Source organism: Centroberyx gerrardi, chromosome 4 (assembly GCF_048128805.1).
Source record: "Centroberyx gerrardi isolate f3 chromosome 4, fCenGer3.hap1.cur.20231027, whole genome shotgun sequence".
In the NCBI taxonomy this organism is placed as follows: domain Eukaryota; kingdom Metazoa; phylum Chordata; class Actinopteri; order Beryciformes; family Berycidae; genus Centroberyx; species Centroberyx gerrardi.
The window spans coordinates 29,226,296-29,242,635 of NC_136000.1; the positions used below are offsets into that span (position 1 = coordinate 29,226,296).

The following is a 16,340-nucleotide window of genomic DNA, read 5'->3' on the forward strand; positions in this document are numbered from 1 at the left end:
TTCAGTTACATAGGAATAGAAATACCCTAATGGAAGAACACTACAATGAAGTAAAAGTACATCTTCTATCCTATTTCAGTGCAAAAGAACATTCAGTCCTTGATCCTTACCTTCTACATGTTGTATTATGTATTATGTATTTTGGTTCTGATCATTTCCTCTTACACCATTTTCATGAATATATTGCATGTTCAATATAGGTATTAGGTAAATCACGTAAAAAGTAAGATATTTGCCTGGAAATATAGTAGCGACAAAGTGTCAAATACACAAAGATTTTACTTCTAATTGCTCTTGTAAAAGTACATGTGTGTGTGTGTGTGTGTGTTAGTGTGTGTGTGTGTGTTTCTTAAACCAATCACGCAAAATGACTCATGTCAATAAGCTTTAATTTGGTAACTATTACCAAAACTACTAAATAACTTTTTACATGACTGTAAAAATAAAAAATATATATTCAATATGATTCAATATGACATCAAGACATTGCAATGTTGATTAACATACATACAATATACAGGGAAGATTTTGATTATGAGCATGCCCATGCATTCTAACAAGTCACATTGTTGCAATAGGGAGAGTACGCCGATGTATAGATGACGCGAATACATAAGTTTTACAAAAATAGATATTCAAATAGATATTCACCTCTCTTGATTTTTGAACAGAATTCATAAAACAGGCTTAAAAGAAGGTATTATGGCAAGCTGTCATAGCAAAGGAGATTGTCGACTTGTACAGTATGCACAGTCTATGATCCTGCAGTTGTTTGGATTAATAAAACCCTATAAAGAGGTAATAGGTTATATTACATAGCCATGAGAACCATTACACAAATACACAAAAACAACTATAGGTTAACATAAGTTGCCCGTACAAAATATAAATATTAGGTCTGCTCATTACATGGGGTTTACATCGAAAATTACATTGACATGGATGGACCACCGACTATCACAGCTTTTCTTTCCACAATGCGCCGCCATATTTTGGCACGTTTGTGACTCCGTATATTTGGGTCTCTCGCTTCAAACCTTGGTGAAATAATACCTCAAAAACAGATTTCGACTCAGCATGTGCTTTGCTCTCTTCGTCCCTTCTTTTGTCTCTTGGTCCCCCTCCGTCAGACTGGTCCGGCTCTGGCTCCGGCTCCGGCTCCGTCCCCGCTCGTCCGCCGCATCACTGGTCCAGCTCGTGGCTGTCGCGGCTGCGGGGCCGGTAGTGGCGCTGGCAGAACTCTCTGATGCGACCGCAAGCCTCCGCCATCATCTCCTCCGGCACCGTCACCACGATGCGGAAGAAGTTGGGATACTCAAACGCCTGGGAGAGGGAAGAGGGAACACGGTGTTAGGTGTTAAAGTAATAATCGTTTTATGTTTACAGAAGCAACAGCCATTTGTTTGGAGTAGTAAAGTAAAAGAAGGTAGAAGAAATATGAGTATGTTGGGCCAGTTTCTACATTGAGTGCAAAACACCAAAGCAGTAACTGCTTATCACTAAAGGTGTCGCCAAAATCAGGAAAAACAAGAATCTTGCGGATTATAATTTTAAGAGCAAGATTACATTGATTTTATCCAAATAATGATAGAACCAATATATTTGTTTAGTTGGAATATCAACTAGACTGAAACAGATCAAATTAATTCTATAAATGATAGTACTTTACAAAACAGACCAAACTTATTTTTTGGAGTGTAGGATATGTGTTAAGTCTATGAAGATATAATAGGTGTATAGACGGATGGATGGATGGATGGACAGATGATAAAGAGTGATGAATAAGACATGGCGTCTCACCGAGGCGGGCAGACAGAAGACAGATTGCTCGGTCACCAGCCGTTCGGTGAAGTCCACATCGTCCTTAAAATCTGGAAAGTGATCCATGTCAATCCCCACCTGGAAACAAGCAAACACACACACACACACGTTAAATTCCCTCATGGTGTAAAGTTGCATCAAGCTCAAATTCAACTCAAAACTCCTCCATCCACACAGTGTAAAATAATCCAGAAATGACGCAGAGGAAGGTTAGATATTTAAATGCATAAGTAGAAGTTATATATAAAAAGTGTTTGTATGTGTGTCCATATGCATTTGTAGCACTGACCATGAGGTACATGGCTCCTGAAGGCATGATGGGGGTGAGGCCCGGGACGGTGCACAGCTCATTGAAACAAATCTCTGAGTTGGACTGAGGAAGAAGAAGAGCGGAGGGTAAAAATCAATAAACTATCCGATAAGGGATGAAATGAATAAAAGACAAAGCAAGACGCATTATTACATTAAAGCCAATCTCTAAAATGAGTCTTAAAAGCAGAGATTTAAAAGACAATAGACTGACATGTTTCCATTACTGGTACCATGTTGTAAAACTATATGATCACATAGCCGGATCAAGGTCACATAGGGTTAAAGGGGCACTAAGTAACAAATAAGTAACAAATGTTCAATAAATTTGCCAAATTCGAAAACAATTCTTTATCAAAACACAAGTGTAATATTCATAGTAGTAGTAATCCACAGTATTCCCACATTGTCACATGCATTTCCTACCAATATGGTGCTTTACCGTATACACAGCACATTGGCTGTCAATTGATTATAATCACCTGTTAATTTATTACAATCACCTGTTGTTTTCCTACTATGATGGCTGTGTGGTGATGGAACAGAATACTATGAATAGAAACAATGTCATGATATAGTCCCCCTGTTTACCTTGAGGAAGCTGATGGTGCTGTGGTAGAAGCTTTGAGGTGTGTTGTTGAGGATGCTCTCCAGCGCCCCCTGGACAATGGTGCAGGCTCCCAGAATACGCTGGCTCAGTTTCACCAGACCCTGTCGGATCTTAAAAGGAGACATATACATAAGTAAGATAAGGAGACGAATATAAAAACTGATCTCTTGGCTCTCTCTTCCTATTCTGTCTCCACTGAATGCCGGTTGGAGGCTGAGAACGACGCACCTCGGAGCCGAATATGCCGTTCCTGTCGTGGATGAGGATCCATCCCATCCGCCAACCGGGGACCAGCCAGCGCTTGGCCAGGCCGCCGCAGGAAATGACGGGAACGTTGCTGCTGAGAGACGCCATAGAGTGAGAACTGCATCCTGGGAAAACCTGGGGACAGGAGGAGGAGGAACCGAAATTCACGTTAAAGGAATACATCGAGTTTTTGGGAGAATGTCTCGTTGATGTGATGTCACTCAACATAGTGTATGTTAAAGTGTTAGCATGGAGCCTACTATCACTCAACATAGTGTACGCTAAAGTGTTAGCATGGAGCCACAACACCATACAGGTAACATGAAGATGTTCTGGTGGCTTGTGGTGGCCCAGCACCCTATTATAACACTATATGTTGGTGTTTTCTTTTATTTTGGTTTTTACCTACACATAACAAGTATGTATAAAACATCAATCCATAAAAGAGTGCAAAGCAGCTAGGTTAGTTTCTTAATAATAAAAGAAATAAATACATTCCATATAGTACCACATGTACAGTAAATTACTTGATAACAGAATACATTTTCGAATAGCTTGGAACAAAACACTGGCACTTCTATTTGATTATGCAACACACGTTTTGGGAAAAATGTGTGCACGAATACACAATGCCCAAATGAAAGAAAACCCAATGGATTATAGATGAATATAAATAGCTAGTTTGGATGCTGATTTGATTATGTTAATGGAACAAATCCACATCTTATTCTGCGGGGGAGAGGGAAACCGATGGAGGGATAAGACAAGAGAGAGAGAGAGTACAGTAACCACAGTCAGCTGGCTTTCATTAAAGCCATAGTTTTTTGATGTCGAATGGGGAACCACCCCACCTCCTATTGGCCAGACTGGTGTGAGTGACATGCCAGAAAAGCACATGTGAAATGTTACTGTAGTTCTACAGTAAGTCAAGGCACATTTTTTGGGCTTGGCCTGAGTTTGTGTGACCTGCAGAGATTTGAGAGCCTAACCCTAAACTTGACTAGATGTAATGATCCTCATGGGGAAATTGGGTGATTGATGTGGGTGATTGGTGGGAGTGATGGGGGGGGTGGGGTTAGTGGTTACCAAACATTGCCCCGCTGACTAAGCTGAGCCTCGATTGGCTGGGTTAAGGTTAGGGTTAGGCCATCACCCCCCTCGCTCGCTCCTCCCCCAACCCCCCCTTTCTCCACGCAACCTCCCATTTACTGGACACACACACACACACACACACACACACACACCACCATTCCCTCCCTCCCAGCAGTGCCAAAACCTGACATCTGCATTAATTGCAAACATATGGGCCAAAAAAAGTGCAAAGTCATTCTGGTCTGTGTCGAATGGACAAAGCTAAAGGGGGGGGGGGGGGGGGGGGGGGGGGGGATGCAGACCGACCGAGGCTCCAATGCGAGCTGCAAATGCACTCAACAACCCCAAAACCAAATTTTTCCACTCACTTCACAGACACAGTACACAAAATCTGAACTGCACATGCACAAAATTCATTCTTCCTTTGTGCCACTGATAGAAGATTGCATTTAATCACTGAATGCACCGACACTAATGACATAAGACGGAACACCGGTCTAGGTATTTCAACCCTTTAAAATAAAAATCAAAGCTGAATAGCTTCTGAGGCGCTACTTGATTCATCAATCAATCAGTCAATGAAGCTGAAAGAGGAATAGGAATTGTGTTTTTGGACGTCACACATGATTCGAGTCACATGATTAGAATGGGACTTTTGTGGTTTGTGTACACATGATTGATCTAGGGTTCCATTTTTCAAGGACAATACCAATGTTTTTGGATTGAAACTGCTGATATTATGCGCTGATATTCAAGATCTTTAAATTTGACAATTTTCATGCCAAAAACCTCAAAAAAATTAGTATTCACTGTTAAAATCCCCCGGGATACTGTTCTTATCAGGGTGAAAAAGCCCCTGAAGCAGTATTTAGACCATGGGACACTAAAACTCTCCATCATAATCAATTAAACAGCATCATATCTATCATATGAGGTGAATGACACTAACAGGCCGATATCTGATTTTACACAAAAGGCCCAATATCGGCCCGAGCCTACATTGAATGTGCGCATGCATAATGGGGAGTGCGAACTGCAGCCTCACCCCTAACCACGTCCTCTGCATGCCCTCGTTGACCCTCTACACCCCACACCCCCTCCACCCACCCCCTGAGCCAGCAATGCCAACCCTATGCTGCATTTCCCCGTGCTGCTTCCAGGCCTCATTCACACCACGTTGCCCCCCTAATCCTCCCTGTGCTGATGTGGGGCTGTCGGACCCTCCGCCCCCTGAGCCAGGGAAAATGCCACCGCACCAAACCCGATTCAGCCTAATATTCAATCTGCCGTCGTGGTGAAGAATGTGCCGTGTCAAATCCAACCGCCGTGGATGTGTTTTCAGCGGAGGATCAGTGCGGAAAGCCACGCGTGTCGTCACACTCACCATATCGCCGTAGATTTCATCGGCCAGGATGGGAACACAGTGTCTGGAAGCCACTGGAAAAAGAAAACACACAAGCACGAAAATTATGAAATGTTTCAGTGAGAAGGCATGGATGCGGTGTTTATGCATTCGTCCAGATAAAAAAGTTTGTTTGCCGCTGATTTCAGTTGTCTGTTACCAATCAACTATAATCAAGTCAAGTAAACCTAGAGGATTTTCTCTGGAAGCCGCTTTCTCACAGTTCTCTCACGGAATTGAAAGCCTAATAAGACTGTTTACGCGGTTGAGTCAGAATTTACGGGACTAAACAATTCACGGGCTGAGATGAGAGCAGCCTTGCACGGCTCTGAGCTGATCCCATGGTTGTCAAATTTCCCTCACTAGACCTGTATAATCTGTAAATCCTAGTTTTGATTCACCTTTTATTGATAGAAGTTAAAGTCACACAGAAATAAAAAATTTCTTTTTTTTTGCCTTTTTGGATCATTCTATCATACCATGCACCTAATTTTCTTTTTTCTTTTGTATTGTTTTTGTATTTTATATCAAAATCTCGTTACTTTTACTTCCTTAAAAAGTAAAAAAAAATCAGAAAATCTTTAGTGGTGACATCATCATGTACCAGGAAGCGACATCAAAATTCCATCCAACAAAAACCATCACCGATTTTTGAACAATCCCGCCCCCTCCGCCCCTCCCATCATACAAAACTGCCTTTCTCTCCCGAACCGATATCCCATTGGTTTACTCTTTAGAATGTTATGTAAGTCTATAGCTGCACAGCAGAACACAGCGTACCATACACTTGCAATATTGTGGGAACTGACTAATAAAGCAGAGGTACCACAAAAATAAGTGCGTTTTCACATAAAGAATACTGACCTTTGAGGATGCTCTGTAGGTGTTCCTTGCTGTAGACGGAGCCGCAGGGGTTGGAGGGGTTGGTCACGATCACACAGGACGTCTTCTCGTCGATCATGCTCTCCATGTGCTGCAGGTCAATCTCCCACGACTTCTCTGGCTGCAAACGAAACGGAAGCATGAAAACTTGACTTTACTTACAAGTGTGAGAAATCAATCTTATTTTATTGTCTTTTGACCTCACAGGTTTAGCATCTCTGGATGACATATTTACACACTTCCGAAGCTGAAACAGAGACGCTGAAGTGACGCGATTCATCACTGCTGTATGATTTAAAGCATCGTGGGGAAGATGCTGACCGCCAGTGATGAACTATTGCTATTGAGTATACATAATGTAGAAAAAGCACATCTTCCCTTCAACAGAGTACCAGAATGAGCCGTAACGCAGAGAGATAATGCAAAATATTCTCAGATTATGTTTTTCTTGAATGTAACACAAGTGCTGCTGAGACTTTTGTGCGGTTATGTGACAGAAAAACGTGTGTGTGTATGGAGGGGGCTTGGGGGGGGGGGAGATGGGGGGGTAAAGGTGTAAACCTGCCACCAATGTGATTAACTTGAGCCAGATGTGCACCAACGTAGAAGAACTCAACCCCCCCTACCCCACCCCCCCGACCCCCCATCCCTCCTCTCCCTCTCTGTCTCAGCATGTTCTACATCCTTTCTGCAGCTTTGCTCCTGAACATTACGCTCTCTCTTGCGCCAACACTATTTTCCCCCACGTCTATATGTATTATGGCTCATCTTCTCTCCCCTGTGGCCCTCGATCCCCAATAGCAGCCCCAAACAGGAGCCCCATCCCCCCCCCCCCCCCCCCCCCAGTGGCCTTCGTACATTTCTCCTCCCATGGGGCCTGGTTAAGATGGTGTAACTTTACTACGCTGTTATGTAAGTACATATTACATATGTACTGTGGTCAGTCAGATGAACAGCGTCTCTTGGTTTGTAAGATGAAATGTCCCAGTTGACTCCCTTCAGTTAAAATAACTGCATCACGGCCATTCATTTACAAGATAAAGATTTATGTAATCTCTGTCCTGCAAATAAAACGGTGGGTAAACTGAGTTTAGGCAGGTTTACCCTCCACTATGTCTCTAAATATGGCTAAAAAAGAACAAAAACCAAAAAGGGGAGGAGGAAAAAGCGATGTTAATCCCTCCTGCTCACCAGCAGGTTGTAGAGTTTGACCTCGATGCCCATGGACACAGCCAGAGTCTTGTATAAGGAGAAGCCTGGGCATGGGACCAGGATGTTGTCCCCAGGGTTACACAGGACACTGATAGCCAGGTCAATGGCCTGACTGCAGCCGCTGGTCAAAATCACATCCTGGAAGAGTTCCAAAAGTAAACATGGGGTCAGCTATACTGAGTTAATGATATTTCATTTTTAAAATGTTTGAACCTGTAACTTAGACCATACAATACAAAAACACTAAGAACTTTACTAACTGACCTACTAAAAGGCAGTCTTCTTGTTTTGGATAATGCTAATAGCCTACTATCACTCAACTTATGCTGAAGCGTTAGCATGGAGCCTACTATCACTCAACATAGTGTATGCTAAAGTGTTAGCATGGAGCCTAGTATCACTCCTGATGTTCTCTAGTAAACCATAGTAGTGTCAGTTGTTTGAAGCCTCCCAGATGATGATGTAGAAGAAGAAAAAGTAGATATTGGAGAAGAATGAGCATGAGAAAAGAAGGAGGGTGAAAGAGGGAGGAGGGCGACAGACAGGACAGGTAGAAGTGGGTGTCAGGAGTGGGCACCTCTGCCTCCAGTGGGGCCTCAGGGCAGCTGTAGAAGTTGGCGACCGCCTCCCGGCTCTTCTGGTAACCTGCCAGGGTGTAAAGAGAAAATATGCATTCATACATATAAAATGGAGAATACGGCGGTGAGAGAATAACAGGCACATAAAATACAGGAGACAGAGAGAGAGAGGGAGAGAGAAAAGGTGTTCGTCTTTTGTTCATTTGTCGGTTAGCGCGACTCACCGACGGAGGGCGCGTAGCCGTTGTATTTGTGGGTGTCGATGGCGTCTTTCATGGCCTGAAGCACCTTGTCATCTGTGGGCAGGTTCCCAAATACAGTAGGATCCCCTGAGGAACAGATGAGAGTGTAAAAAGTTCATTTACCTATTATTATTTTCCAAATGGTCTCTAGTTTTGTGGCAGAAAATGGCTACAGAGGTGAGTTGTAGGCTAAATGTGTAGCACTATAGCTTATTACATTGTTTTGTGGTGGTGCTCAGCAGAAAAATGAGCTACTCATTAGTACGACAGTATAATCTAAATCTAGTAATGCTAACGGTGATCATGAACTATATTAGCATTATGATTACAGATGGGGACCAACATGGATATTCCATAGTGATATGATATCAGTTGCACTTTGCCAATTGTCCAACATGTTGGACTATTGTCTTTATTTGTAGTGGTTGCAACTAGGTGAAACCTAACTAGTCAAACCATATCTGTATATCAAACCATATCTGTATCCTCTTGTATTGGTGCCCACTTTTTCGCCTACTAGACTATAATAACAGTTTATTTGTGTGGTTATCCACAGAGATCTTATTATTTTGTGTTGCGTTGTGTTAAGGAATCTCATTGGTCTCGGTGTGTACCACACTCATAAAACTGCTGCCTTCATTTTATAGGTATGTGATCTCACCCTGACACAGTGAGGAGTGATTCTCATTCCCCAAACTCTTCACTATAGCCATTCTGCTGCAGGGAGAGATGCTCCAGTGGACACCATGGAGGCTCACACACTATTAAACCATAAGGTTTAAGCTGAAAGAAAGCCTAAATTAATTAAAGTAAGCTGGGAGTAATTGTTGCTGCCCCACCTGGAGAGAATGCCACCAGCCACCACTGAATAGAGACAGACAGATAGATAGATAGATAGATAGATAGATAGATAGATAGATAGATAGATAGAGATTCCTCTCACCTATGGAAAGTGCGATCATGGGTTTGTCTGGGTTCGGGGTGAGCTTCATCCCGTCCACGATGGCCCTGATGGGGTTCAGGGTGTTGTTGGCCATCTCCGAGGGCTTGACCTCCCACCTCTGCCTGCGGCTCCGGGCTTTGGCCGGGTAGATGCTGCCGTTCACACTGACGTGGTGCACTCCTTTCCCGTTCACTCCTTTCCCGTTCACTCCGCTCCCGTTCACTCCGCTCCCGTTCAGGCTCTTGGCGTTGACGGCGTTTTTGCCGTGGACCCCATTGCCGTTCATCTGAACCACATAAGACTTGCTCTCCATCCTGGAACTGATGAGGATGGTGGACAGCGATGAGTTTTAAGGCAGTAATCGACAGAGCAACTTTTTTTGGGCAACTAAAATAAAATTAAATAAACGAGATTAGTACAAATATTCGTATGTAAATCACAACAAATAATGGAAAAAATCTTGTTCAATCATAAGTATATATATATATATATATATCTATATATATATATATAGATATATATATATATATATATCTCAATATCCATAACATACGCCTACTGCAGATTGAGAGTCTTCTCAGATGAACAGATTAGGCCGATTTTCCTGTCTAATTCTGCTGAATTTTTGAAAATCCTATATTCTTTCAGTCTATCCATGTGAGCTGGCTGTTTCCTAAACTATAGAAATGTCGATGAAACAAAGGCCACTCGGCGATTAATTAGTCTAAATCTAAAACGCATGCATTAAAGCATCCAAAATCATCATAATAACATGCATTGTATGGTTTATTCCCTTTGTTTAACCGGCAGAGGTGAGATTCAAATTCCGACTCAAATTATCAGAGATTGCCAGATGCCAAAACTGTCTTCTCAAATCATAATAACACGTGATCAAATAGCCCCAAAAACAACTTCTAAAACAAATATAGGCTATAGGAAAAGAACTTGGACAATATAGATCAAACAGATAAAAAAAATAGATAAAACACATAACAAAGCTGCAGCAGCCTCTTTCATCAAGAGAGGTGGTTGCATGATAAATTGCCTATAATGCATCTAGCTGTGCATCACTTTTAAAGCGAGGTTACGGGTTGCAAACATGTAAGCACTACGAAAAAATACATCTAATTGTCGTGCAACTTCACATTATCAGTAGCCTAGACCTTTTTTTCCGTCCATACACTACTGCAGCACAGATTCATTCAAATAGCCTAATAAACTCTTGTCTATAAAATAAAAGCACCTCTTAAATAGCCTACCTTGTTAACAAAAAAATCTCAACAGAATTTCACTCTTCTCCAAAATGCAGCAGCACAGGTAAAACACTCTTACAGTATATGGATGGTGAGTTATTTTATAAGCCGGCTTTATAGCAAGCTCCCCGAAAATGGGTGTTGAACCCTGCCCATATTTCCATTGGTGGAGACTGAGGGTTGTGCCATTACACCCCCGTTACATCACTAACCAGAACCGGACAACCTGGAGCCTTTGGCGGCATCAATTAACCCTTTCGGCCAGGCGGAGGAGATAGCAGCCTACAGGGATGCGCCGTGCGTCGTGCGTCAACACGGAGAGGGCTTCCAACATGGCAGCAGGGGTGGAAAGAGTGCCAGAATATCCAACTAAACTAAAAGTACTATTACTATTACTGAAATCTTATTTCTGTGGAAGTGAAACCACCGGTGCAAAAAAATCTACTCAAGTAAAAGCAATCTGTGGCTCATTCAAAATGTAACCTACTCAGAGTTAAAGTTATTGAGTTCCTCAAACTAGGGTCTTTTAATTAAAAAATAAAAAATACAATATAAAGTGCTTTAACAAAGTAAAGCATGAATCAACACAATTCATTCAAGACAATTACAGTTGGCCAGCTTATATTATATATGTATATATATATATACACATATATATTTTATATTATATATATGGCCAATGCTTATAGAGAGCCTACAGAATTTGTCCTGTGCAATGGATGTAAACATGTGCAACACTTCACTACAAAACATACTTAAGTAAAAGTACTAACTTAAAAAAAAAACTCAAAAAACTACACAAAGTACACAGAGCTACTTGGATACAATAATGAGAGTGAACGAATGTGTTACTTCCACCTTTGCAATATGGCACCCCTCACCAAACACAAAGTTACTTATTTATGACGGCTATGACACATGGGAAAATAACTGTAAACCAGCAAAACATGTTATTATTATTTCATGGGTCAGTGTTTGCCACAGACGTCGCCTCTACTATCCGGTCACGTTGTGTTAAATCAATATGTCAGACAGACAAACAGTGTGTTAAGAGCAAACAGGGTAATTGTCTGTCAAATAGCTAGTCATCTACTTGCTACAGTTGCCATCAGTCAGCTGTGATAGGCCTGCTACTTAATATGCAATATTATGTGCAGCTTTCTATGGAGGTATTTTAGTAGCGAAACACCTGAGAACTTGCATGTTGGGATTTACACTCTCAGAAAATATTCACACACCTGTGTCCTACATTTGAATTCACAGAAAATATTTACAAATGTGCAAGTCAACTCTTTTTGCAAATTACAAATTTGCAGCTTCTATTCCATTCATTAAAATGTTGACTTGCATTTCTATGAATTTGCATTTACGACAGGTGTGAATATTGTTTAAATTCCAATATGCAAGTTCTCACGTGCTTTGCTACTACAATACTTTCATAACCTCCTCTCTTCTAAACTATCTGGTTGTGGGGAAAAATGGGTCAGACTTGACCAACAGCCATGGAAAAGTACTCCTTACATAAAAAGAAGTCCTCGCTGACAAATAGCACAGAGAGAAGTGGTAAAAATGAAGTTAATACTAAAAGGCAAGGTTAAAGGCTAAAAGGCTTAACTAAGAGCAATTTGGTGGCCTAATTTAAGATAAGGGGAATAACCTCCTTGTTCACTCTGTTGCTTTTGTTTTCCTGGGCTACCTCTGCAATAATTAACATACTATGGTGCAGGCTTGTATAGTTACAAATCACACTCTGAAAACTACCAACATAGGCAGTATTTTAAGTTGCTGTGAAAAGATGTGTTGGCTGTATGTTTGGCCCTTGAGTGTGACCTTAGCTTCCATCCAAAACTGCAAAGTCACTGTCTGGTTCTCCATCAAGGGGGAAGCAAGGCAACTTGGCTTCATAAATCAACTTGATGGGGAAAAGGTGCAACAGCAGAGTAAGCTAAATTCCTACCCCTCCAATATTATACATAACCATTACTGATCAAAGCCACAATGCTCTGATAACAGATGTAACAGATATTCTGGTATCCCTAGAATGATTATGTACAATAGATAAGTGCTAGGTAGAGATCCAGGAGAAAAGGTCTAAAAGTTTTCTTATCCCTAAATGGTGGATTTTCGGTCTCTACTCCCTCTGACGAAAATATGGAAGAAGAGCATGTGATTAAGGAGGGAGAGGAAGATAGGGGAACAGGACACGTGTATGGCTTTGTGAAGAGGTTAGGAGGTGGTTCTTCTTCATGAATGAGGTTGGCCATTTGGGAGCCATGACGGAGAAGAGTCAAGGCCGGGTGAAGTGATGGCCAGGTCACTGCAGGTAAGGGAGAGCGCCCAGTTATAGCAGAGTGCAGGGCCAGAGAGTAGGGCTGGACCATGGTGCGGAGGTAGCGTCAGTGTTAATTTAACTCTGAGAGTGTAAAAGAGAGTACCGAGAGCTGAAGAGCTGAAGAGAGTACTTTGGAATTACCAGGTGGCGGAACAGCCTCAAGATGCTGCTATTTCATGGGTCAGAACACAACTCATTCAAAACCTTGGAAGAAATCTTGACCCAATACTGTGCAGCAAGAAGCAGCTGGTCAAAGATCCGGACGTGGAGTTTTCAGTTTCCGATACATTCAAAATGGATTTTAACAACAAATCTAACTTTTGAGTGACTATTTTTCACGTTTTGTTGTACTCATGGCGGAAGCCATTGCATCAGAACCGGCCAGCCGCTTCTTGCCACACTGTATGTTGTCAAGATTTCTGCAGGGTTTTGGATGGGTTGCATTTGGGTTCAAGGTGCAAATACATGCAAATGAATGACAGTGACAGCTTGAGGCCATTTGGGCTGGGAGTACTAGTAGTCCAGACATGAGATTACGTGAGTTTGGACGAGGAGCTGAGAGGAGTCTGGGCAGGAACCACTATGGTGTTGTCAATGGTGATCGACACATCTTGTAGAGTCCAAGGAAGAAGAGCAACTCCGTTTCATCCAGGTTGAGTTTGATGTAGTGAGCAGCCTTCCAACTACAACCGTCAGAAAGGCAGATATCCACACCTTAACCTATGTGTCAAAGGAAGGAAAAGAAAGGTAGAGTTGAGTTTAACGAGTACAGTAACAGTCGGCGACGGAGCCAAGAGTTTTAGCGTAGAGCAAGAATTGGAGGGGACCCAGGAGTGAGCCCTGGGGAACCCCAGTAGACACAGTAGGCATGAAAAGAGAGACCTTTTCCACAAATCCAGATAACAGCTGTCAGTCCGGGAGACAGAAAAACAGACTCCGAGATCCTTAGCAAGGGTGGCAAGAGTATCTGGTAGTTTACATTGTTGAAGGCAACAGACAGGTCAAGTTCTAAAGGTATGATGTACATCCACAACATACTGTATCTAAAGGGCATCTGGGAGGAAGACTTGAAACAAACCTTTGAGGTGGAGGATTGGTTTTCAATTTGGCAAAAGTTGTATCCTAAATGCACCTCCATAAGCGTACATGAAGATAGTTTTAAATGTATTCATAGGATTTACTCAACATCAGTATGCTTGAAAAGGATACCTTAATAGTTCTGGTCTGTGTCCGAAAAAGAAACATTCCTTCATTCTTTCTGGTATTGTAACAAAGTTAAAATATACTGGAAAATACAGGATACACTCTGCCATTGTAGAGATTCTTAGTGTACTTTGCAGAAAGTCAAAGGCCCTGTATCTCCTAAACAGTAAGACTGACACTATTTTTGACCACAACTCAAGATATCTGTTTCTAGTTTTAGCTCATTTGGCAAAAAAGTATCCTAATTATGGTCAAATCCAAATGTGCCATGTCTTCATTTATGGCTCTCTCATATAACCTCACTGCTTCCTGACATATGATCTTCATCAAAAATCGGGCATGTTTTGTCAGATATGGTCAGCCCTTTGGACCTACATTGAAAATCTGTCTTGATGGGGTTGTTTTCCAGATGTTTGTTCTCTTTTTTGTGTGTGTTTTTGTATGTGTGTGTGGGGGGGATCTGTAATCCTTAACCCTTTAATTACCACACCAAGAAAAAAGCAATGGAAAAATATTTTTTTTGCATACCGGTATTTTAGTTCCTTGGGACAAGAGTAACAACAAACAATTTTTTTTTTTAAATTGGCAACACAGTTTTTGTGTTATGAGCCTCAACCAAATGGTTGAGATGTCAATTAAAGGTAAAAGTGAATTTTCAAGAATCTTCTTAGATTTCCTTCAATTTAACAAAAAAAAAGACATTTTTAGTCATACATATCACGTTTGATGAACTGAGCAATGTATAAAACCAGATACTTAAAACATATTTTGAAAAATTAATAAATAATAATAGAAAAAGTATCAAAATATATAAGAAAATACCAAAAATGTAAGGAAAAGTTCTATAAAATGCAATCTTTTTGTAAAAATCAGTCTTGCTTATCTGTGTGGTGGTGCAACAGCACAACAGTTTTGGGGACATTAGATCCACATCATTTCTGATGATATGCTACAAAGCATTGCTGGTTGCATTCAAACACAGGAAAACCAAGCATTTCTCACACTTCCATCTGGACACACCCTTTGGACAGAGGTTGCACCGTCCCCGCTTGTCACAGTGAAGTGGCCAGTGTCTGCAGTTGTCATAACACACATCTGGTGGTGGTTGTGAACAATTTAAATCCCCACTTGTCTGGCTTGTTGGCAAAATACTGGCGCAGAGTGCCAGCCCCTAGTGCCTTTACATGCCACCATCACCTCATCCACACTGTGCTTGTAGGTGGATAGGATCAGGAGGCACTGCTCACGAAACATCTAAAAAAGGGGACAGATTTTGGGCTGTCATCGCACTGCTGATTATCATTAAAATGAATGTACCGACGTAACAGTGTAAATCTATTCCTTGGCATGATATCAGCTATCAAGTTGAAACAGGACTCTTGGTGCCAGTAGTCCTCCATGGCTGGAAAGTTGAAAACACCCACGAAGAGTATATTGCCAGGAAATCTTCAATCTCTTCAGGGCTAGTCTTGATTGGATCTCCCAACTTCTGGGCAGAGTACAGAGTCGTGATATCTTGTTGGAAAATTTGTTTTACTCAACTCAATCTGATTGAGCCATCTCTACCGCTTGGTTTAGCTACGTTATGCACAAAAATTCCACCAGATGTCACTATCACTATTAACTCTTATAATGCTAGTATTATATTAGTATATCAATGTCTGTTAATTTATTACAATGAAATTAGTAGTATTACTAGTATTAGTCCCATTATTTACCAGATTTTCATTGAAATCATTTCAGAAATGGTGAAAGATCATGCTAATGTAATGATTTCAGCAAATACATAGAATAGAATACATAGAATAACATCAAATGTATCATATTATCAACAGCAACTTATCATAAGTTTTTTTTATTTCATAACAATTGTCAATTTTTATTACATTATCATAGATTTTCTACCTTGGTCGAGCATGTTTTAAAAAATTATTACAACCTTATTAAACTTTATTTTTGGTAACAAGTTACATCATTCTGTTCAGTAAGAACTTCTAAACTATAATATGTCAAAACATTATGCTTACCGTTGAAAAGTTCACCAAAAAGATACCACATGTCAGGTCTGATTTTTCATCTGCCAACTTCCTGAAAGCATTGGCAGCTGAAAAGATCTGCTCCTTAAAACACTGTGACATCTGGTGGAATTTTTGTGCATAACATAGCTAAACCAAGTGGTAGAGATGGCTCAATCAGGTTGAGTTTAGTAAAACAC

General features: G+C 41.2%; 1 protein-coding gene across 1 annotated transcript; it reads right to left on the bottom strand.

Annotated features, from left to right (window-relative positions):
* Positions 1-430: 430 nt before the first annotated feature.
* tat (tyrosine aminotransferase) lies at positions 431-10,629 on the bottom strand. The gene is made up of 12 exons (XM_071911256.2): positions 10,581-10,629; positions 9,338-9,657; positions 8,377-8,481; positions 8,152-8,219; positions 7,554-7,712; positions 6,345-6,483; positions 5,463-5,515; positions 2,969-3,121; positions 2,722-2,850; positions 2,111-2,194; positions 1,801-1,899; positions 431-1,323 (listed from the first exon to the last, which is right to left on the bottom strand). Exons 2-12 carry the CDS (start codon positions 9,648-9,650, stop codon positions 1,183-1,185), a joined length of 1,443 nt encoding a protein of 480 aa, XP_071767357.2. The 5' UTR covers positions 9,651-9,657; positions 10,581-10,629; the 3' UTR covers positions 431-1,182.
* Between the last annotated feature and the right edge of the window lie 5,711 nt (positions 10,630-16,340).